Source organism: Paroedura picta, chromosome 5 (genome assembly GCF_049243985.1).
Source record: "Paroedura picta isolate Pp20150507F chromosome 5, Ppicta_v3.0, whole genome shotgun sequence".
In the NCBI taxonomy this organism is placed as follows: Eukaryota; Metazoa; Chordata; class Lepidosauria; order Squamata; family Gekkonidae; genus Paroedura; species Paroedura picta.
The window spans coordinates 75956674-75980916 of record NC_135373.1 but is presented as its reverse complement, the minus strand read 5'-3'; the positions used below and the strand labels follow the sequence as shown (position 1 = coordinate 75980916).

Here is a 24243-nt window from a genome sequence, read left to right as displayed (position 1 = left end):
AGGTCATTAGTTGCTTGAGTAGCTCTACACATGGAACTTTAAATATGAAGCTTTGTTGTTGTTATGTGCGAAGTCGTGTCCGACCCATCGCGACCCCATGGACAATGATCCTCCAGGCCTTCCTGTCCTCTACCATTCCCCGGAGTCCATTTAAGTTTGCACCTACTGCTTCAGTGACTCCATCCAGCCACCTCATTCTCTGTCGTCCCCTTCTTCTTTTGCCCTCGATCTCTCCCAGCATTAGGCTCTTCTCCAGGGAGTCCTTCCTTCTCATGAGGTGGCCAAAGTATTTGAGTTTCATCTTCAGGATCTGGCCTTCTAAGGAGCAGTCAGGGCTGATCTCCTCTAGGACTGACTGGTTTGTTCGCCTTGCAGTCCAAGGGACTCGCAAGAGTCTTCTCCAGCACCAGAGTTCAAAAGCCTCAATTCTTTGACGCTCGGCCTTCCTTATGGTCCAACTTTCGCAGCCATACATTGCAACTGGGAAGACCATAGCCTTGACTAAACGCACTTTTGTTGGCAGGGTGATGTCTCTGCTTTTTAGGATGCTGTCTAGATTTGCCATAGCTTTCCTCCCCAGGAGCAAGCGTCTTTTAATTTCTTTGCTGCAGTCCCCATCTGCAGTGATCTTGGAGCCCAGGAAAATAAAATCTGTCACTATCTCCATTTCTTCCCCTTCTATTTGCCAGGAATTGAGAGGGCCGGATGCCATGATCTTTGTTTTCTTGATGTTGAGTTTCAAGCCAACTTTGGCACTCTCCTCCTTCACCCGCATCAACAGGCTCTTTAGTTCCTCTTCACTTTCTGCCATTAGAGTGGTATCATCTGCATATCTGAGGTTGTTGATATTTCTCCCTGCAATCTTGATCCCAATTTGTGACTCCTCTAATCCCGCATTTCTCATGATGTGCTCTGCATACAAGTTAAATAGGCAAGGCGACAGTATACAGCCTTGCCGAACTCCTTTCTCAATTTTGAACCAGTCAGTGATTCCATGTTCAGTTCTCACTGTTGCTTCTTGACCTGCATATAAATTTCTCAAGAGACAAATAAGATGCTCTGGTATTCCCATCTCTTTAAGAACTTGCCACAATTTGTTGTGCTCCATACAATCAAAGGCTTTAGCATAGTCAATGAAGCAGAAGTAGACGTTCTTCTGGTACTCCCTAGCTTTCTCCATGATCCAGCGTATGTTGGCAATTTGATCTCTAGTTCCTCTGCCTCTTCGAAATCCTGCCTGTACTTCTGGAAGTTCTCGGTCCACATATTGCTGGAGCCTAGCTTGTAGGATTTTGAGCATAACTTTGCTAGCATGAGAAATTAGTGCGATGGTGCGGTAGTTTGAACATTCTTTGGCATTGCCCTTCTTTGGGATTGGAATGTAAACTGACCTTTTCCAATCCTGTGGCCATTGTTGAGTTTTCCAAATTTGCTGGCATATTGAGTGTAGCACTTTTACTGCATCGTCCTTTAAGATTTTGAATAGTTCAACTGGAATGCTGTCACTACCACTAGCTTTATTGTTGCTCAGACTTCCTAAGGCCCATTTGACTTCACATTCCAGGATGTCTGGCTCCAGGTCAGTAACTACCCCATTGTGGTCATCAGGGATGTTAAGCTCACTCTTGTATAGTTCTTCTGTATAATTTTGCCACCTTTGTTTGATCTCTTCTGCTTCTGTGAGGTCCCTACCATTTTGGTCCCTTATCATACCCATCTTTGCATGAAACGTTCTCTTCATATCTCCAATTTTCTTGAAAAGATCTCTGGTCCTCCCCATTCTATTGTTTTCTTCTATTTGTTTGCACTGTTCATTTAAGAAGGCATTCTTATCTCTTCTAGCTTTTCTCTGGAATTCTGCATTCAATTGGGTGTATCTTTCTCTTTCTCCCTTGCCTTTCACTTCCCTTCTCTCCTTAGCTATTTGTAAAGCTTCCTCAGACAGCCATTTTGATTTCTTGCATTTCTTTTCCTTTGGGATGGTTTTAGTTGCTACCTCTTGTACAATGTTGCAAACCTCCGTCCATAGTTCTTCAGGCACTCTGTCTATCAGATCTAATTCCTTAAATCTATTTGTCACCTCCACTGTGTATTCGTCAGGGATATGATTTAGTTCATACCTGAGTGGCCTAGTGCTTTTCCCTACTTTCTTCAATTTAAGCCTAAAATTTGCAACAAGAAGCTCATGATCTGACCCACAATCAGCTCCTGGTCTTGTTTTTATTGACTGGATAGAACTTTTCCATCTTTGGCTGCAGAGCACATAGTCAATCTGATTTCTGTGTTGACCGTCTGGTGATGTCCATGTGTAGAGTCGTCTCTTGGGTTGCTGGAAAAGAGTGTTTGCTATGACCATTGTATTCTCTTGACAAAATTCTACCAGCCTGTGCCCTGCTTCATTTTGTACTCCAAGGCCAAACTTGCCTGTTATCCCAGTTATCTTTTGGCTTCCTACTTTAGCATTCCAATCCCCCATGATGATAAGCACATCATTTTTGGGCGTTGCTTCTAGAAGGTGTTGTAGGGCTTCATAGAACTGATCAACTTCATCCTCTTCAGCAGCAGTGGTTGGAGCGTAGACCTGGATCACTGTGATGTTGAATGGTTTGCCTTGGATTCGAACTGAGATCATTCTGTCATTTTGGGGATTGTATCCCAAGACTGCTTTTCCTACTCTCTTATTGATTATGAATGCTACTCCATTTCTTCTGCGAGATTCTTGTCCACAGTAGTATACCTGATGGTCATCTGAATTAAATTCACCCATTCCTGTCCATTTTAGTTCACTGATTCCTAAAATGTCGATGTTCAGTCTTCTCATTTCTTGTTTAACCACGTCCAGCTTGCCTTGATTCATGGATCTGACGTTCCAGGTTCCTATGGAATAAAAATCTTTACAGCATCGGACTGTCTTTTCGCCACCAGTTACTTCCACAACTGAGCGTCCTTTCGGCTTTGGCCCAGCCGCTTCATTCATTCTGGCGCTACTCGTACTAGCCGTCTGCTCATCCCCAGTAGCATATTGGACACCTTCCGACCTGAGGGGCTCATCTTCCAGCGTCATATCGTTATGCCTATTGGAACTGTCCATAGAGTTTTCATGGCAAAGATACTGGAGTGGTTTGCCATTGCCTTCTCCAGTGGATCACCTTTTGTCAGAGCTCTCAGCTATGACCTGTCCGTCTTGGGTGGCCCTGCATGGCATAGCTCATAGCTTCACTGAACTACGCAAGCCCCCTTGCCACAACAAGGCAGCGATCCTTGAAGGGGGAAATATGAAGCTATGTGAACTTAAATATGGAACTTCATGAGCTTTAAATATGGTGTTTAAAATAACAATTTTTAAAGTTATCTTTAAAGTTGGTTCTTTAGGTGCTTTTATATACCTTTTATAATGACAACAGAAAATACTGACTAGGTGTATACAATAAAAATTACCTTTAAAGGGTACTCAACAGTTAAGAACCAGAATGCTGTAACAGAATGTTGGATTACTGTCTGGAGCAGGGGTAGTCAAGCTGTGGCCCTCCAGATGTCCATGCACTACAATTCCTATGAGCATTTGCTGGCAGGGCTTATGGGAATTGTAGTCCATGGACATCTGGAGGGCCGCAGTTTGACTACCCCTTGTCTGGAGGAACCAAATAGTATTTTGCTATGGAAGCTTGCTGAGTAACCTTGAACCACTCATGCATTCTCTGCCTAACATACCTCTTGGGGGAGAGGAAGGTTATGTAAGCCACCTTTAGATTCTCATTGGGAGAAGGGTATAGTATAAATGAAGTAAATAAAATAAAAATTGCATATGTAAGAGTATGGTCCAGAAGTTTTGCTAGTCCCATTAACCAGTATTAAAGGATCTACATCAGTAGTCTTTACTCTTTCCAGACCCTGAATACACCTTTCACCCCCAGAAAAGGACAAGGACTCCCAAGCAGCAAGCAGGTAACATAGGTGATTACAGTAAGGCCATATGGCAGGAAGAAGATGAGACCGTGTATTGATGTGCTAAAAACAAATTATCTCCATTGTTGTGCAACATTGCCTTGCTGTTCTAATGCACCTTGAAGATCCTTCTGTGATCTGAATGTGCTAAGCTGCCAAGACAATGATGGAAAAAATTCCATCTTGTCCGTCCATGAGCCTGATCCAAAACAAATATGACAAAACAAATCACATATTTTTGTTACTGTGAATAGAATAACTATTGTTAACTGGAAATAAGACCTATTGAAATGAGACATTTGTCTCACACAGTACAAAACTGTAAAGACCACCCTTTACTACTTTGATAGATTCTTGAGAAATACTAATTTGAGATAAAGATTTTTTATTCAACTATATTGCAACTGCCCAGCTGGGATAGAGATGAGAATGAATACTCATGTGCTAAAAATAGGGGAAACACAGAAGAATTAGATAGTGAGAAAGAGAAAAATGAAGGCATACCAGGTTGGTTGATGAGCTTAGGAACAATTCATGACAGGAAAATGTTCTTAGTCTCCTGGTTAAAGAAGGCTGAAGCCATGAAGAGCTTTCTTTAAAAACTACTGATACAAGGGTGGCAAACAACACCAACTAAGAATGTCAGTCTGTTTGCTCTGCTGTGACTACCATGCACCTCTAGCAGCTGCATTGCAGAACTGCAATTAAAGATTTGTATTAAAACCCTGAAATTATTATCCTAACTTCACTGGATTCCCAAATGGACTTAGGCTATGTATCCCCATTCTCCTTCCCTGTCAGTGACCATGCAGATGTGCAGTGGGTTCAGTGATCAATATGGATGTGCACTGGCATCAGTTTGTGCTGTTACTGAAAGCACATTGTGGAAGCATTATTAGTGTGTAGCCTATTTCATCACTACAGCCTAGCAGCAACTGCTTATTTGTGTGAGTGTAGGTGTAGATGTGTAAGTAATTGTTCTGGCTTTTATTCTGCTGGCAGGTGAGGAAAATGATCCAAAAGCAGCAACACACAGCAGAAATTATTTGGGGAAGTGATTTTTAGAAAATTTAGTAAGTTCTGGCATGTCACATACTACTTTTGTCCTACAATTCAGAAGGAATGAAGTCACTTGCAAGTTGTAGACTGCAGTCCTTTAGACCGATGGTCCCCAACCACCAGGCCGTGGGGCGGTGCCGGGCCGCAGCTCCCTGCCTCCGCAGGGCCGTGCCATGCCGCACATGTGTGTTTGTGGCTGCGCATGCACGGCATGCGTGGCCGGGAGATTGCCCTCCCTGCCGCCGCCGGTCCGCAGCCTGAAAAAGGTTGCGGACCACTGCTTTAGACAATTATATTGAGTCAGTGAGTTTAAGCTTGCATAACTACATGCAAATTAAAGGCCTGAGATTTTACTCAGTGATATTTCCCCCACTCTTCCTTCACTACTACCTCCGTATATACACATCAGAATATCTGTGTTGATTTATACAGCTAAATACAATTCCCAGGACTAGATGGGCTTGTTTCTAAGAAATATTATGACAACTATGATGTTTGCTCTAATTTAACTAGCTTAACTAGCTTATGTTTCTAAGACCTCTTATTAATAATGTGTTCTCTTGTGATTAGAGAGATCTTAACAACCAAACTTCCCTTTTGCCATATAATGCTTCCTTTTATAGAATGAATTCAAATTTTGGACTTTATCATAATTCTCAAGGCAATTTTAAGAGAATATTTTCAGGCTTTTTCTGGGAATTTCTGCAGTTATAAAGAATAAGGTAGATGTATAGGTAGACACATCTAGGGTTTTAAGATTAGAGGGCATGATACTACTGATCAGTTCTCATACAGAAATTTTACTGATGCTAACAAGATTAACCTCTCTTACATGTACACACAGGAAACCTCGACCTGTCTCTCAGCTGGTTGCGCAACAGGTGACCCAGCAATTTGTGCCCCCCACGCAATCAAAAAAAGAAAAAAAAGACAAAGTAGAAAAGGAAAAAAGTGAAAAGGAAACTCCTAGCAAAAAGAACAGTCATAAGAAAACCAGGTAAAATTCTGAAAAGTTTTGTGTTCTTCAAAAATTATTTTAAAATTTGGTATCTGTATTCTTCTGTACATTTATGAAACAGTTAATTTTATGATAAGATTATCAGATCATGGAAACTAATTTTACTCAGAATTCAAATGGGAGCATGAAATAGGATAGTTTAGAAGGATAGATTTTTCAGATAGGAGTGGGGAGCAATGATTAGTTGAGAAAAAAAGCCAACTCAGCCCTTTCATGGTGAGTGGCAGCATATGATCATACGGTGGGTGGAGCCTCCTCCAAGATGGTGATGGTGATGATGATGATGTAAACTTTTATTCTGCCTTCTCTTTCCAGATTCCTGGTAGATCACAACACAATTAAAATCACATGAAATTCTAAAATACAATATAAAATTCATTTGAATTATTATTTCCAGATAGATTAAATCTAATATTATCCACAAAAATTCCTATAATGGGATTGGGGGGCATGGTGTAAGGAGTATAGTTTGGCAGGTGCAGGTTGAAAGGTCCATGAGATCAGATGTAAATTATTAGACCTCAACCATAGGCCTGGTGTGTGCGGATCTAAAGTGCATGTGTTCATAATTTTGGGGTACACAGTGAATTTGTCGGTACGTATAAGTTGTTTGAGCCTTTTTCAGTCACTCATTGGGACCTTTTCTGCATGAGGAATTTGCGGTGGTTCATTGCTTGTCTGGTCGTGGGGCTAATTCCCGCTTCCTGATGACATCAGCACCCTCCCATGGCTGTCTGAGGACTGTCACAAATCTGTCCATCAATTGCCCCACAATAAGGGAACGCTGATAAATCTGCAGTTCCTTTTTTGCTGCAGGGGAAAACAAGCTGAAAGTCATAGCAAGGAATGGAAAATTTGGCCATCCTTTTCCCCACACTTCCAACAACCCACTACAAGCATCACTTCTGGCGTCATCCTTCACCCCCACCCTTATTTTCAAAGAACTTTTCAATGTCTGTTTCTGCAGGGTCAGCAAGGAAGCCTGCTCCCTGGAGCCGCATTGCAGAAGCCATCTTGTATATTTTTTTTAAAAAAATAAAAGGCTGGAGTTGTCTATGTTGAAAAGGTCTGCTAGAAACAACTTATGAAAAGCTGAAAATCATTACTTGCCTCATGTAATATTCCCCAGTTCCAAAAAATAAGTTGAATCTAATCAAAAAGTTGAACAAAATCTTAGATTATGGGATTTGCAGCTCATATTGCCTTGCAGGGGAATATTGACCGCCTAATGAGGACACTGACAACCATAATTTGGCATAAAATATTTGGCCACAGCCTTTATTCAGCATTGAGTGTGGCAAGCATGGGAAGTGGATCTTGCCTTCTTGTGGTCAGCCGACCACAAGGCAGCCCACAGGATCCTGCCCCTCAACAGGTTGCATTGGCTATCCAGTCCAAAATCCCAGACATAATGGCAGGCTGAAAAGGGGGGAGGCAACATGGAGTGACCCTTCTGGGCACAGCCTCTGTTGGGTTCTCCTGCCCCCCAGAAATGCTAGCCTTCAATCAGGCTTTGCATCCGCACAGCCTCTTAAGCCCCCCCCCCACCTAGGGGAGGCCAGTGCACAAGCTTGGCCACCCCAACATTGATCCTTCCCATGCTCCACTTCCACCACTAAGCCCGATTAGGGATAATCCTCTTCAGTCTCCCACCACCGCTCATTTTTGCAGCCAATTCAAAATAGCATGTCAGATCCCATGGAGCCAGATGTCCATGCCCCAGTCCAACAAGTGCACCCCATTGCTCTTATAGAGTTGCCTATATTAGCGATCCCCAACCTGTGGGCCGCGGACCACATGTGGTCCTTCGACTAATTGGAGGTGGGCCCTGAAGGATGCCTTCTCCCCCCCCCAGCCCTTTACAACACACTTCATTGTTGTGGCGTGTCTGTATCTTATTTTTGAAGGGATGTTTAAACATTACCATAGCGATCAGAGAGCGTTAGGGCAGTGGTTGAGAGTAGAGTAGTAAACTACCCCCCCCCCACCGGGCCTCAGTAAAAGGCGTTGAGTGGTCCCCGGCATTGAGTGGTCCCCGGTGATAAAAAGGTTGGGGCCTATATGATATGTCTGGATGTCGGATTACAATCCTTTCATTCTTTTTCACAAAGTGGATGACTGATTTGTCCACATGCCATCTTCCGATGTCAACCCACTCTGGGTGAACTGCTTCACACCAAGTACAATGCTCCAAAGGTGCAGATCAGGATGTTGCCACCCATGGAAATCTTGTCTGGACAATGGCCAAATCTCTCAGGATTGTTTGTTTCAGGATATGGCCTGGAGTCTCTGATATCTTGTTTTCAACAAGTTGAATCAACAGCATATACTGAGATCCTTCACATTGAACAGCTTTCAGCAGCATGTCCATGAATGACCTCCAGTGCATTCCATGGTGACCTCGCCAGGTTATTCGGCCATGACCTTGCAATCCCAAGCAGTCGGCCCAGCCAGATGCTGCAGCATAGTTGGCAAGCCAAAACACTATGCTGTGTTCTAGTATCCACATGGCCTGGACATGGGGAGACAAATCCGTGAAAATAAAATTCAGAGAAGGAGATCCGTCCTACTGCCTATAAGCCGACGACCTCCATTGTCCCAGGGACTTGATTCCTTCTACTGATGACCTTGCTGAGGCAGCCTGGGTTGCCGTACCAATACGGAATGAGTGAATCCCACATTGCTCAGCCAGGAGTCCAAGCTTGTACAGAGCTGACCTCATGACTTCAACTAACTGGTATTGAGACCAGCATGTATGAAAAGCAGTCCTTCCATGTTTGGGCAAATATGCAAGTACATCCACATACAGTGAACCGGACAGGGTCCTAGCCAGAGGCTACTGGTAATATCACCGCTGCTACCCTCCACATTTGGTCAACTGTTGATTGTCCCAACCAGATGTACAGCCCTTGGTCACTGACTCGTATGTGCCACAGAGTCAACGCCTGATCTCCAGGAGTCATTCTAGAAGATTAAACCACCTCGCTGCACCTAAATGCCCCCCAAAATGTGATGGTAAAATTGAAATAGTGTGGTTTCAAATTCTGAATCACAAATCCCCAGTAGTATATTCAACATGTCTTTTAAAACCTGTATAGAAACTGGTTTCCTGCAATCTATTCTGAGAGGGGGACGATCATTTCCATCCGGCTATTGCCCTATGTGCCAAGATAGAGGTAGCAGGCTCCCACCAATTCTGCACCTTACAAAAACAACAGCACCACCAGTTGAACACCTAAAGTATGGTGCTGTTCCCAGGGGAGTGCAAATGCACAAAATAACAAAACAAAATCCTCTACCAGTAGTAATGGCTGGGGATAAACCCCTGTCATTGAAGATTTGCTGTATCCCTTGACTGCCTTCAAATAGGCCTGCCGCATAGCTGGGACCAAGGACAAACTCACTGCTTGCCAGAGGGTACATTGGCAAGTTTCCACAGTTCTTCTGGGAACTGGTCCAGCGCCAGTTTCGTTGTGGGAGCCAGAGCCAATGTTCCTGGAATAGAGACAAGCCATCCTCTACTTCATTAAACACTCCAGGCATGTATCTAGCAGCCAAATAAAAGTTGTTCTCCAGGCAGGTGCTCACCAGGAAGTGCACAAGGCACATAACCCTATTTGAATAGCTAGACAGCTTGTTGATGATGTGCACAACAACCTGGTTGTTGCACCAAAATAATATCACGTGGTTCTGAAAGAGCTCACGGCATAGAACCTTTGCTACTAACACTGAGATCATTTCTAAGAATGTGAGATCCCTCATAATATTGGTGTCTGCCCACTGCCTGGCACACCATCTGTTCTGATAGTAAACACTGAAGCCCAGGCTTCCCGCGGCATCAGAATGCATGATGAGAGATTTCCCAGGAAAAATTGGAGTTTGCCGGATTAAAACGTCATTGAAATGTTCTAAAAATTCATGCCACACTTTCAAATACTCTTTCAAGGCCTGAGTTAGGCGAATATGGTGGTTAGACGAAATCACTCCTGACATGGAACTTGCCATGTTGGCACAAAAAGTCCTGCCAGGTGAGATTATGGTGATCCAGTAGAACCTTTCAGTGTACATTTTTTCTTCCCGAGTGTGTTATCCAACCGTTGACTCAAGCTGGCCAGCTTATCTGCAGGAAGCTGAGATAAGCCTGCCTACACATCGAACAGGATTCCCAGGTAAGTCAACAGGACCACTGGTACTTCAGCCTTCTCCTCTGCCAAAGAAACCCTCAATTCAGCCACCAACACTTTAAAGGCAAGCAACCTCTCAGTGCATGCCGAGGAGGCCGGGGACCCCACAATCAAAAAATAAACTGATGAGCAATGTGTATGCTCCTTGATCCTGTACGCTCTTTGACCACCCATTCCAGGAAGATACTAAATGTTTCAAAGTTATCACATGATATGGAACCACCCATATTTATAGCCTTCTCAACATACCAATAACTCCCAAACAGCCAATCCAACAGACAGAAATCCTCTGTGTGGACTTGCAGGAAGCAGAAGGCAGATTGGATATCACACTAACAGTTTGTACTTCCTACGAGCCCTAATAGAATTTGCATGATCCAGTGATGCATATTTCACCATGCATAGCCCCGGCTCTAGTGCATCGTTTACTGATGAACCCCTGGGATAAGAAAGGTGTTAAATCAAATGGTATTGACTCAGGGCATTTTTTTTATTATTACAAACCCAATGGAGACACAGGCAAATTACGAAGGGGTGGAATCCCACCATTTGCCCAGCAGCACATTCCTTATGTATCTTCGCCGCCAGGACCTTCAGCAGGTGTACCGTGAACTTCAGATTACCACAGGTTGTGGCCACCCTCAGGCCTGTAAAGGGAATATTAAAAACCTTCAGAAAATCCCTTGGCGAGATATGCCATTGCCTCTTTGCTTGTGTATCAGGTTACGAATGAAAGTAACACCGATTATCGAATGTGTTGCTGCAAAGACTGTAGCTCAGAAGGCACTATAGTTGGTTGTAGCTCCCGTTGTTAGATCCCAGCCCTCCCCCTTTTTTGGAAGAGTGCTGGCCCCCACAAAAAGGCATCTGTCATATTCCTTCTTCAAGTGGGCTCCACCTTAAGCCTCACAGGAGTGCTCAAAATGGCACCTGTGGCATTGGCACATGCTCCTGTTGAATTCCCAACAATTGCCCCATCTATCCTTCCTACCCATGGGCTTACATCTGTCTTGTTCTGTCCGCCTGACATATCGGCCGACTTTCATGTTCTAGGCATCGTGGTCCTTTAAGTCCCACCTTGCCTGGATGTTGTTTGAAGACCATTCACAAGCCTACTTGTCATACACCATGGCCTCTGCATCCCCAGAAAGTGTTTTGGCCTCCATGATTTCCCAAGTGCCAACTCCTTTCTGGGTAAGCACCGGCAACAAGGCGTAGAAATTCTGCGTAATCCCTTAACCAGTTAGTGAAGAGTGATCATTTTGTGCTTCTGTAAAGCCTTTTTAAATCCCTTTTGGACCTTGTTTTTGGGAAATCTTCATCTATTTGCACCATGTTAAATATGTCGACATAATATCCATCAAGGGTCCTCTCGCATATTTTCATAGTAAGGCATGTTTTCCCCAGCTGCATAACCCAAAGGGGGCTTCATGGATTAGCCTACCCCGCCTTTTCTTTATAATAAGTATCCTCGGAATCCCGCCAATTCATCGTCCAGGTAAGAACACTGAAGCTAATAGGTCCCATCCCGTTGGCTTTCAAAGATTTTGTCCTCAGAGGAGGAAGACTCACTTCAGGTATTGGCAGCCTGCCGGGCCCTGGAGCACTTTCCTCCTCGCTTCTTTTTTCTCTTATACCCAGTCGTCTCTTGTTGCTCCATACCTCCCTGTTGAACATTCCTGGAAGAGCTAGGTACACCTAGCACCGGCCTGTCCCTGTTATTCTGCTATAACAGTTTCTGTAGGAGGAATGCCCACATGTATGGTCTGCGTACCACCCAGTCGGTGTAGTACCTGGTTGGTGCCAGCTGCACCCAGTCATTGCTTCCTGGCCATATTTATTTATTTATTTTTATTATTTTATTTTTATACCACTGCTCTTCTAGTGGTCGTGCGGCAGTTCACACAAAATAAAACAATACAGTAAAACCTCATAAAACACCACTTACAACAAAAATAGGTAAATAAATAGATGGCAACATCTTAATCAACATATCTGATCTCCAGTCCCCTCCCTCCTCCTCCCCCATTCAACCAGAAGGCCAAGTTTTCTTCCCTGGGAGCGAGGAGCCAGATCTAAGTAGGCATCGGGGGGATCCTCCAATGAAAACACCAGGACTCCACCCTGGCCTCAACCATACGCCTGGTGGAAGAGGTCCATCTTGCAGGCCCTGCAGAAAGCTGACAATTCCAGCAGGGCCCTCAGCTCTTCTAGGAGCTCATTCGACCAGGTTGGGGCCAGGACTGAAAAGGCCCTAGCCCGGGTTGTATCACTGTGGCCAAATGGTCAGAGAACAGGTAGGGCACTAATAGCTGGGCTTGGCGAACATCTTCCAAACATCTGATGAATATATCTGGTGGGGAGTCTGCCCAGCTGCCTATGAGGAGGTAGAGCTGGGTGGTCATCCGGATGTTGGTGATAACCCAGCCCATAGCCCTGGAACAGCTGGACTAGGGGGTGCATATTGATGTTAAAGAGTGTGGGGGAGAGTATCACCCTCTGTGGCACCCCACATGGGAGCCCGCAGGGGTTCGACATCTCAACCTCCACAGCAAGCCTCTGAGTCCGCTTCCACAGAAAGGGGAAAGAATTCTTTCCAGAGAAAGAATAGATTCTTCTCTTATCTAATTTTTTTCATCATCCAACTTTCACAGCCATAAATGGCTATTGGAAAAATAATACATCTAACTAATCTTTGCTTTTCCTTGTTTGGTTCAAGCTCATAATTACTGAGTGACTCAAACCAATTTGACATTTTATTTCCATACTTTTTCCCCACTCACATCAATTTGTGATCCAAGAAAAATGAATGTTTGAAAATATTATATCTCTTCATTATCAATTATTATGACATGTCTGGTTTTTGCAGTGGTCATTTAGGAATCTCTTGGAATCCATACGTTTTTGCTGGCGGACTAAAAGTCATGTCACCCAAATGGTGAGGGGGTGACTAGGCTGATACCTGCAGCTGTGTACTGGCAGGATTCCTGCTCCCAGTCCATGCCTGTGGTCCCACAGCATAGCCAAACAGTGGCCCTCCAAATGTTTTTGTCCAGACAAAGTCTGATGGGCCCCTGGCCACGGGCGGGTTGTTGGTATCCTGGCCCCCATGGAGCTACATGTGACTAAGATGAGAAACTGCTATTCCCATGATGGCTGGACATGTGTGAACCTGAGAACCACCTCTGACAGGTTTGGTTGTGCATACCCTCTTGGAAAAATCCCTTGTCCCATGGATGTTCCGTCCCCCATGGCTGGTGGTCCAGATGATTCGTGCCACCAAGATGGGCCTGCCCCATTGTAGAGCTGTGGCTGGGATCCACCGCACCACTGCCACCCGTCTTAATGCACCCAGCGTTCCATGAATTGCGGAGCAGCCTGCTGCTGCTGCATCATGAAATGGGCCTGTCCCATCCCTGGTTCCCAAGGCCCTGGAACCAGCAGCTGCCACCAGCTCAGCACAGTTCACCAGTAATTGCATCTTCACTGCTGGGGTATGCCCTGACCCATCACCTTTCCCCCTCCTCCAGCATCCTTTTCTGGTGCCATGGTCGCTTGTTCCCCCCTCTCTTTTTTTTTTTGAAGGGTCAAACGCTTTTGATAAAATGGCCTGTGAGAAGCTTTGTTTTTGTTTGTTTTTTAAAAACAAACAATGTCCCACAGCGTGTCTCACATCCCTTTTCCCTAAAAAAAAAAACAAAAAAAACCCTGGCTTCCCTGATGTCACTAGGTGGTTGGGCCAGGAAAAAACGCCCCTCCCACCAAGCAACACTTCTTTGAGTGCCCTGAGGGGAGAAAGAGGCCGAGCAATGTCAGGCACTTTTAACAGACGCCTGGCTCAGCCGCATGCCCTGTCACCATGCCAACATACATGCTTCCCAGAGGATGCCAGTGCTGGGAGTTCTGTCCCACTAGCTAGGTCTCTGTCATCATTCCTCCCCCGCAGCAGCAAAGGCTCCTTTAGATAAGTCGGGGGGGGGGGGTATTTATAGGGAAAAGGAAATTTATGGTAAAATCTGAGGAAGTCTGTCTGTGTCACCAGTTTCTCCTTCACATAAGTTAACAATGGAAGAAGGTAATTCACAGGATCTATTAGGAATATATATTTGCAAAATGTTTCAACTGCCCACTCCCACTCATTAAGCCTTATCGGTAGAAAGAGATTTATTTTCCTGGGTCTCTGAAGTGCTTTCAATACCACTGTATATCATATTCTTCTGTTCTACCTGTTCTACCTGTTAATACTGGCATTGGGAAAGTTGCATCTCTTCCTGGCTGGGGTGGGGGGAAGAGGATTGTAGAATATGGAATACTGTAAAATTCCATTTTATCTCCCAGATGAAGCGGTTATATAGAAATTTGGAGGAAAACATATCAGAATGCTGATAACACCCAATTATATATTTTTCATCCTTCAGATACTGGAAGAGTGGAATCTTTGATTTGGAGCTAAATAAAGACTAATGAACTGAAACTCAATACAGATAAATTACAGATATTGTTAGTGAACAGCACAGTTCTGGACAGGAATTTGGGAGTAGGTAGGTGCACAGCTGTTCTGGACAGATTCAGCAATAAAGACAAAGTTTACAGCTTAGAAGTAAGCCTTGATCCTCCACTGCAACTTGATTTACAGGTTGTATCTCTGGAGAGTAGCATGTATTTCCAGCTACACCTGATGTACCAGTTGTGACCTTTCCTAGGAAACAAGGACTTTGCCACTGTGATTTATACTATAGCTTTTTAGGTCCAGTAGAGCAGTGGTCCCCAGCCACCGGGCCGTGGCCCGGTGCCAGGCCGCAAAGGCCCTGGCACCGGGCTGCGGCTCCCTCTCCCCGCTCCCCTGCAGAAAGAAACTTCCCAGGCCGCAAGCTTGCAGCCCGGCAAGCTTCTTACTGTGGGAGGGGGGGAGAGGGAAGCAGGGCCGCCGAAAATGCGCATGCACAGCACGTTCGCGCATGTGCAGCACTTTTGCGCATGTGCAGCACTTTCGCACATGCGCGGAAGTGCCGCACATGCACGGCCGCACATGCACAGCCAGGCAATTGCCCCTTCCTGCTGCCGCCGGTCCGCAGCCTGTAAAAGGTTGCGGACCACTGCAGTAGAGAATGGTGATACCACCTTTAAAACCCAAAATGATGGGGAGCCAGAATATTTACAAATCACCTTCTCACATATAATCTTTTAAAATATAGCAGGTAGGCCTCGTTGTTTTCCCCATTTATGCGTGCTTGAATCCAGGACATGTTATAAACTATCCCTCTTGGTTGATTAGCAATCTTGCAAAAGCATTTTTCAGAATGTCGACAAGCCTCTTAGATTATTGTGTGCCTTTTACCTTAGTGCAATGGCAATAGGTTATGGTTCTAATTTAAATTAATTTGTATTTAATTTTTATCTTGTATCATGCTAATTGATTCTAGAGCTTTGTCTAGAAAGTGTTATAAAAATAACAGAATGAATAATAATAATTGCAGGGATTTTTAATATTAATTTTTCTGTTTGTAATTTAACTTTTTTTTTTACAATAATAATGTAAATATGCTTCCTGCCAACCCTAGACAGCTGTTATTGTTAGGCTATATATAGCGAAATTAGTGCTTATTTGTCCAGTGCCTGTGCTACAAAGAAAAATGCAGATGAGTCACAGCGGAGGGCAGTATATAAATTTAGGAATAATTAATAAATAAATGATTTATGGGTTCCAGCATCTAATCCTGTGTAAGATCAATTTTTGCAAATGATTTCCATGGGAAGATGAGATTTCCATTCCATGTATAAATAGCAACCTAGATCAGAACCATCACATGGAACATTGCCATAGCAGTTATGAAGTGCTAGTTTGAAGATGGTCTGTACCATAGTGCTGATCTATGTGGCTAGATTGTAATGCATAGCAGCTGTATTTATTTATTTATTTATTTAGTATTGCAGTTTATACTACCACTCACAGAAACTGGCTCGCAGCGGTTCACAAAACAAGAAAAATATAGCAATATCTGTTTAAAATATCCCATTTTTGGAGACTTCCCCGGTGAAAATGATCTTTGGCTGCTATTACTTATTGAGCAGTCATTTTTAACAGTTTTTGAAACGATTAAATAAAATTGCATCAAATAATTCTCTTTCCCTTCCTGTGCTCTCCCACTTGATGATCCCCTTCCTTCAAGCTCCCCAGATATTTATCCTTACAATCCCCATCTACTCCATTTATATCAGTCTTCTTCTTAACTATGGTTTTTGTATTGCTTATGGGTTATGAAAGAAATTTTGAATGACTTCGTATTAAGCATTTGAATGCTATCTGCAGTGTTATTTGTGCTGTATTTTTATATTCACAACATTATGCACAATGTTTCAGCTGACTCTGAATAGTAACCAAAGCTCAGTGGCAGAAGCCTACTTTGCAATTATAAAACCTCACATTTTTTCTTAGGATTTTCAATTTCATGGTCTTAAATAAAGGTAAAGGTAAAGGTATCCCCTGTGCAAGCACCGAGTCATGTCTGACCCTTGGGGTGACGCCCTCTAGCGTTTTCATGGCAGACTCAATACGGGGTGGTTTGCCAGTGCCTTCCCCAGTCATGACCGTTTACCCCCCAGCAAGCTGGGTACTCAGGTCTTAAATAGCTGAAGTTTTTGTGTGATAGCTTGAAAAGCTGTTGCCACACGCTAAATCTGTGGTCCCCAACCTTTTTATCATCGGGGACCAGTCAACGCTTGACAATTTTACTGAGGCCCGGGGAGGAGATGGTCTTTTGCCGAGGGACATCATCGCCTGGGCCCCTGCTCCACTTGCTTTCCCACCAGCACCCCTGACTTCCCACTGCCCACCGGGGGCTGCTGCCAGCAGTAGCTGCGCAGTGCCACGCCGAGGGGGAGCCCCAGCCATGGTGACCGCTGGAGAGCACCAAAGGTGAGCCAGTGGCAGGGCAGCCCCCGAGGCAGCAGCCGGGGAGGAGGACGAGGAGGGGCTGAAGCCCGGTAACGACTGATCCACGGACTGGTCCCAGTCCCTGGACCGGAGGTTGGGGACCACTGCACTAAATAACACTGTACTAGACAGACCAATAATTCTGACTGAGAAAACAGAAACCTCTTACACACATGTGAATTCAAAGAAAGTTTAAAATGTTAGATGGAGAGGCCTTCTGTAATAATAATAATCTAATTGTTCATATTATTTTAGGCCCAGGTTGAAAAATGTGGATCGAAGTAGTGCCCAGCACCTGGAAGTTACAGTGGGTGATCTGACAGTGATTATTACAGACTTTAAAGAAAAAACTAAATCACCACCTGCTTCCAGCGCAGCTTCTGCAGATCAGCACAGTCAGAGCGGTTCTAGTTCTGACAATACAGAGAGAGGAATGTCCAGGTCATCGTCACCTAGAGGAGAAGCCTCATCACTGAATGGAGAATCTCATTAAAGTTTATTGTCTCCAGTTTCTTTAGTCTTTCCTCTCCAGAACTTGCAAATATACATGTTGGCCAACAATTACCACATTTTCATGACTTGTTATCTACCATGCACAATTTGTATGTTTATTCAAATATGATTTATGTATTTTTAAAAAAGCAAAGTGCAACCAAGACAGTTAATTTAATTTCAATCTACAAAACATTTTCAGATGGAACTTTTAAATCTTCATATATGAAGAGGCCATGAAAATGTGGTTTGAATGTTCTTTATGCAGTGTTACTGGTAAATCCATTTCCACTTTTAGTTTAGTGACTTCTAACACAGCTCTTGGATTCTATACTATTGGCATGTACTGAATTAAAATTTTTATAACATAGTTCAAGCTGCCTAAATATGTATTATTTGAGAATTGTGAAACATAGTTATATGTATGCAAGATCAACTTAATCAATTATTGCTGCAAAAGAATTTTCATAACGATTATCTTAAAACACCTGCTGGTACTTGGTGTGGTTGAATAGGAAAAATGTTATTAAATAAAACATTTGTATGAATTTTTGCCAATGTCTGACACATTTTACTAGATTACTGTTACTGAATTATGTTGCTGGCTTTTCCAGTATTTTCCTCACACATTTAGAACATTTATTGTAATGTTTACAAGCAACAACAAAAAAGAAGTAAATCTGTTACAAGCATTTATTGTTTAGCTTTATAATTCTAGTACTACCTTGTCCTTATACACTGGTATTTTATGTTATAGAACATGGACTTGTTCTGAGATGACTAGGTTTTTTAATCTAGATTTTAATATCTAACTACTGTTGATACCTTAAATCCAGACGTGATACTGTTCTGATTTTGGCTTACTCGTCTTTCCTTCTCCCTAGACTTGCTCAGTGTTACAGTGATACATCAGTTCAGCACAGAGGCTAGGATACATAGGGCATCTTACATTTGCAAGAGAGCATTTATGCAGGCTTGAGGTTTTTCTCCTCTAGCCATAGTTCTTTGTATTCCATCGGAAAAAATTATAAAATGGCACCAACTCTTGGATGGTTCAGAGAGCTGCATTTGGAAGTTAAAAGCCTTGAAAGCATATGTGATATTAATGTTGCACCAGAGTGAGAAAATAAACATATAGCGTGTGTGTGTGTGTATGTGTGTGTGCCTGCGTGTGTGTGTATATATAAATATATATATATATATAACATTTGTTCCTATATCAACTTTTTGCTTTTTTTAAATGATCCTTTATTAAATATTATTATAGAGCAAACCATAGGAAAAATGCAGTTTTGTTTTTGACATAGTTGTGAACATTTATGCATTTAGCAATATATAGATACAGAACAAAAAAGATTTACAGTCCAATTCGGTATTATGTAAAATTCCCAATAAAGTATTTTTTATGAGTATAGGTTTTGCAATTTTTTGTTTATCATCAGTTAAGTATTTTGATGTACAAAACCATTAATAGTTTCTTATGCTAGTACAGTATTTTTAGGAACACAGTGGAATGGGAGATGGCTTGTAACTCTAGGCATGTTTTCACAAGCAACTAGGGTTGAATCCTAAACCCATTTACTGACAAATGAGTTTCATAGACTTCAGTGGGACTTATGCATGTACATACTTAGGACTGTATTGTTTGCTAATCAAATGAAGAAGGCCTATTGGCCAGAACGCACAGGATCATTTCAGGAACCATAAGTGAGTTGTGGCTTTGTTCTCCCCTCTTCTCTTGCTTCACCATTTCAATTGTTTGTATGCTATCCGTAGCTTTCTTAATACTCTAATTGGCACTTTCCGTCCGCATCAGAATTGGAAACTTACTTCAAGGCATGATTTGAGAGGAACAGTGCTAACTGTTAGAATATAGTGTCGAGCCATGATTAACTCTACCAATGGAAATTGAAATGCGAAACAGTAAATATACTTTGGAGGATTACCTGAACCAAACCAGAGACCTGCTTTCAACCACACTCCAAAGATGTAATGGAAATAATGTTCTCCTAGGATAGTAGATGCAGTTTTGCAAATTTAATTTTTGCCAACTGTGCTTCTCTTCAATGTCCAAGTTTTCTCAGTGAAAAAAGTGTGAGCAGCTCAGTGGGCTCCGGCAGGCGTAAGGAAGTAATGACAGTTGCTACTTTCTCTTTATTAACTGCATGGATGGATTCAGGCCACTGTCTTATAAAGACTCTATTCCAAATGTATAATACACTAACTTTCAGAAATAATTTGTTAAGAGAATAACATGTTTTACATCTTCATTTTCTTGTTATTCCCAGTGCTTGTCAACAGCTACCATACAAATCTGAAACTTCCAAATATTGTCATCGGTAGACTACACTCATGAAAATTCCAGCTGATAAGGAACCTCTTGTTTCTTGCTGACAACAGGAAGCATTCTGAGAGCAAAGTGATGAGGAAATGTCTTTATTCCTACTTTTAGCTGAAATCCTAAGCATTGATGCTTGAAAAGAAGTCTGACTGAACTCAGCTGGACTTACTTTTGACGAAAAGAATTGAAATGTTAGTTCAATATGGTAATAACTTTACATGTGTATTATTGGACGGTACACGCTTTGTTTTCCAGCAATTCACTTTTTTTCCTGACCAAAAATATTTGTGAATTAACAAGGAAAAAACAAGACTGATATTTTGGCAGTGAATCTCTAGACCCGAAATATTAAATACAGCTTTTCAGCTAAATAATGGAATTTTGTGTCCCCTGATAACTGTGATGTTTGCTGGTTTCTTGTAGCAATGTATTTCCAACCCCCACCCCACCCCTGTTTTTAACTGCAGTACTTCTACGGGCACAATGGTACTGTGTAATTTGTAAGATGTTAGTTGTGAAATACAGTTAGTTGCATAAACTGAAAGTCTGATGTGATACCTAAAACTTGCATACCTTATTTTTTGGCATTGCTGTCTAAAAATCAAATGCAAAAAGGTCTTTCAAATGAACTGCTAACAAGAGTGAACTGTTATGCTTTTTACTACCCAGCAAATTCACTAGCAACTCTTAAAACAATACATGTTTACTGGCTGTTGTGGGTTTTCCAGACTTTGTGGTTGTGTTCTAGTAATTCTAGTCTAATACCAGACCATGGCCACGCAGCTCAGAAAACCGACAACAGCAAGTTGACTTCATCAGTGAATGCCTTTGACAATTCAGTTCATGTTCAGATTATTACTGCTTTTCTATTTGGATTAGTTCTTGGAACTAGTACAGTAACTGGGAACCTTCCAGTGTACACTACTGTATATGAGAAAAACATTGCAGCCTTTAAGAGGAAGATACAGTGTTGCAAATTGAGTAGATATATGGACTTTGGACATTTAGCTGATAATGTCTATATTTCCAGAATGATAAATCCATTTTAAGCACACATTTTAAATATGTATATATTTAGTGCCAAATTAAAGCTGTTTGCTTTATAAGACAAGCTGGCTAGTTATTGCAGAATGAGAAATACCATTTTGTAACTGTTAATAACTGTTTAGTGTATTGTGTTGACATGAGCACAGAGGCAAAAAGAGTAGCACCTCCCTGGAAAAATACAGATAGGGGGAATACTCTCAAATGTCCATAGCATGTCAAAGACATGGCCTTTGCAAGATAGAAGAGTTGGCTTTTTATTCTCCACTTTTCACTACCTGAAGGAGTCCCAAAGCCACTTACAAAGCCTTTCCCTTTCCCCACAACAGACACCCTGTGAGATAGGTGGGGCTGAGAGCCCTAACAGAACTACTCTAAAAACATAGCTCTAAGAGAACTGTGACTAGCCCAAGCTCACCCAGCTGGATGCATGTGGAGGAATGGAGAATCAAACCTGGTTCTCCAGACTAGAGTTTGCCACTTTAAACCACTATATTCTGGCATAAGCATTTTTAAATTATTAAATTATTTTATATCACTTTTGAAGAGTTGGTTCTTACATGCCGCTTTTCTCTACCAGAAGAAGTCTCAAAGCAGCTTACAGTCGCCTTCCCATTCCTCTCCCCACAACAGACACCCTGTGAGGTAGGTGAGGCTGAGAGAGCCCTGATATTCCTGCTCAGAACAGCTTTATCTGTGCTGTGGCGAGCCTAAGGTCACCCAGCTGGTTGCATGTGGGGGAGTGCAAAATCAAACCCAGTTTACCAGATTAGACATCCGCACTCCTAACCACTACACCAAGCTGGCTTTCCCCGAAAGATTCCAAAATAGATTGCAACACCCCCCCGCCCCCCAGGCCACATGGAGACCAATAAAAGACCAGCATGACAACAGACTACATCTTGGGCTGCCCTGGATTCATAAGGTGGTTCTTCCAAAAGCTTGGGCTGCAGGCCACAGGCTAAGGGCAAATGGACCAAGAGTCCTTTGTTTCTTGCCCTTTGGCACACTCCTTTGGTTATACCAAAGCTTTGCAGGTACTGAACAGGAAGCAGAGGGGAGGTGAATCAACATGATGCAGATCCTAAAAATACTGCTCCATGCTTTCCCTCCTTTTTGAAGCAATTATAGGGCTGAACATTTTCACAAAACCAGTTAGTGGGGTGAAACTTCACCCCATAATTTTGGCTTCATTGTATTAAATATATTGGTATTGTATTAAATATGTTGGTTTAATAATGCCATCATCAGATAAATTCCTTAACACTTCATACTGTGTTACTTACCTGCTTCAGCATGTTTTTACTTGTTTATAGAACGTGTATGGTGATAACAAAATAGTCAGGAAAACTTTTCATTATATTACTCTGTGCAAGCTACTTTTTGGAGAACTAGGGCAGCCATCAAACAAAATCATAGTCAAATATATGACATTTAATACATCCTCCATCAAAGAGTTGGAGAACATGACCTATATTAAATTACATACTGAATTCAAGTTATACTAGCTAGTACTGTGAGAGTATCTGAATACATGGATTGTAGCTTCTATCACTACAATGTGAGTAGTCTACATAGGACTGCTTATGATCTTTTTTGCTATGTACAGGCTTAAAAACTGACATACTGGAAGTTGGAATCAGCAAACCTCCACTTGCATAAGCATTCTGCTTGTCTTGGTAATTACTTATTTATGAAACCTGAAATCATCAGCATAAGAGAAAATAAAAGGTAATTTAAGTAACAATGCCTTTTTATTCTGCAAGAAACAGCATGTCTTGTACAGCCAATAAATTTCATTTGCCACCAAACAGTACCAAGCATCCATATTTTAAAATATGAATATACGTAATATTACTAATTATATTATTAATAGCCAAGTGTTCAGAGATCTATTCAAGTTTTTTTTTCCAATCCTTTTGTTCAATACTATGCAAAAACTTTCTCTGAAAACAAAAGTAATCATGGGGAGCTATCCAGAAAGGGGTTTAGTAATTATTGGCGGATTTGTTTACTTTAATCATTTTGGATAACATTCATAGTAAAAGTAAAATAAATAGTAGTAAAAGTAAGTCAATACTGAAGTGTGTGCGAAATTCACGTCAAAATCTACATGCTTTATACAAATAATAGCTATTGAATCATAGAATCATAGAGCTGGAAGGGACCTCCAGGGTGATCTATTCCAACACTGCAGAATGCAGGAAATTTACAACTACCTGCCCACCCACAGTGACCCCAATTCCACGTCCAGATGATACCCCCCAATATAAATCCAATAACATAACCTAGTTTTTGACATTATATTTGTTTTCTTGATCATAAAAGATTCCTAGAATCTATGAGAAATTTTATCATTATAACTAAATTTGAAAAGAATTGTAAGGATAATTTCTTGTCTATTGCATATAAATCATTTACAATTTGTGTATTGTGTTTAATTACACTTAAGATTCTCCTCCACCCAAATAATAGCAGTAAAATTCAAAATATATGATGAATAAAAGAATAAATTGGATTGCTTTTTTGATAAATACTTAAAACTACAATAAAATAGAATGTCTTGACTTCTGGGATTTCCATCATGAAGTAAATATGACCATCTTGAAGTAAATATGACTAACACCAGTATTGGTCATTTCTAATGCATGAAAGTACAGCTTTCTTATTATGATACACTGGTGTTATTGTTTTAAATGAGATGGGGTGCTGCTACTATTTGACAGTTTGAATTTTTAAAAACAAAACCCACTATAATACTGGCTCAGCTAGGGCCCTCCATATGCAAAAACTATGAAAAGGGAAGGATGCTGATAAGAAATTCTGCCTATATTATGCATTAGAATCATAGAATCATAGAGTTGGAAGGGGCCATACAGGCCATCTAGTCCAGCCCCCTGCTCAACATAGGATCAGCCCAAAGCACCCTAAAGCATCCAAGAAAAGTGTGTATCCAACCTTTGCTTGAAGACTGCCAGTGAGGGGGAACTCACCATCTCCTTAGGCAGCCTATTCCACTGCTGAACTAATTAGAAAACAGAAGGTAACAACTGTTGAATCAATCGAGTTATAACATTACAAAATACATTTTAAGATAATACTAACACCACGTTACAGTGTAGGTTTAGAACAATTTGAACACTAATTCAATATTTTGTTGTTAAGTTGTAAATAGAAATGTCAGTATAGGATAGCACATTCCAGGTTCACAATTTACTAAATAATG

The 24243-nt window shown here is 41.9% G+C and overlaps 1 protein-coding gene across 4 annotated transcripts in view; it reads left to right on the top strand.

Moving 5' to 3' along the window:
• The window catches only part of YAF2 (YY1 associated factor 2), a 53382-nt gene extending 30288 nt beyond the window's left edge, over window positions 1-23094 (top strand). The window contains exons 3-5 of one of the 4 annotated variants that reach the window (XR_013231153.1): window positions 5849-6001; window positions 14625-14747; window positions 17396-17531. Coding sequence is in view for 3 of the 4 variants with exons in the window: in XM_077338573.1 (XP_077194688.1) it covers window positions 5849-6001; window positions 17396-17633 (391 nt within the window). In the remaining variant the exon portion in view is untranslated. Of the gene's footprint in view, window positions 1-5848; window positions 6002-6989; window positions 12034-14624; window positions 14748-17395; window positions 19045-19920 lie in introns of those variants that run through there. The other 3 variants (XM_077338575.1, XM_077338573.1, XM_077338574.1) reach the window with 3 other exon arrangements.
• Window positions 23095-24243: the final 1149 nt, after the last annotated feature.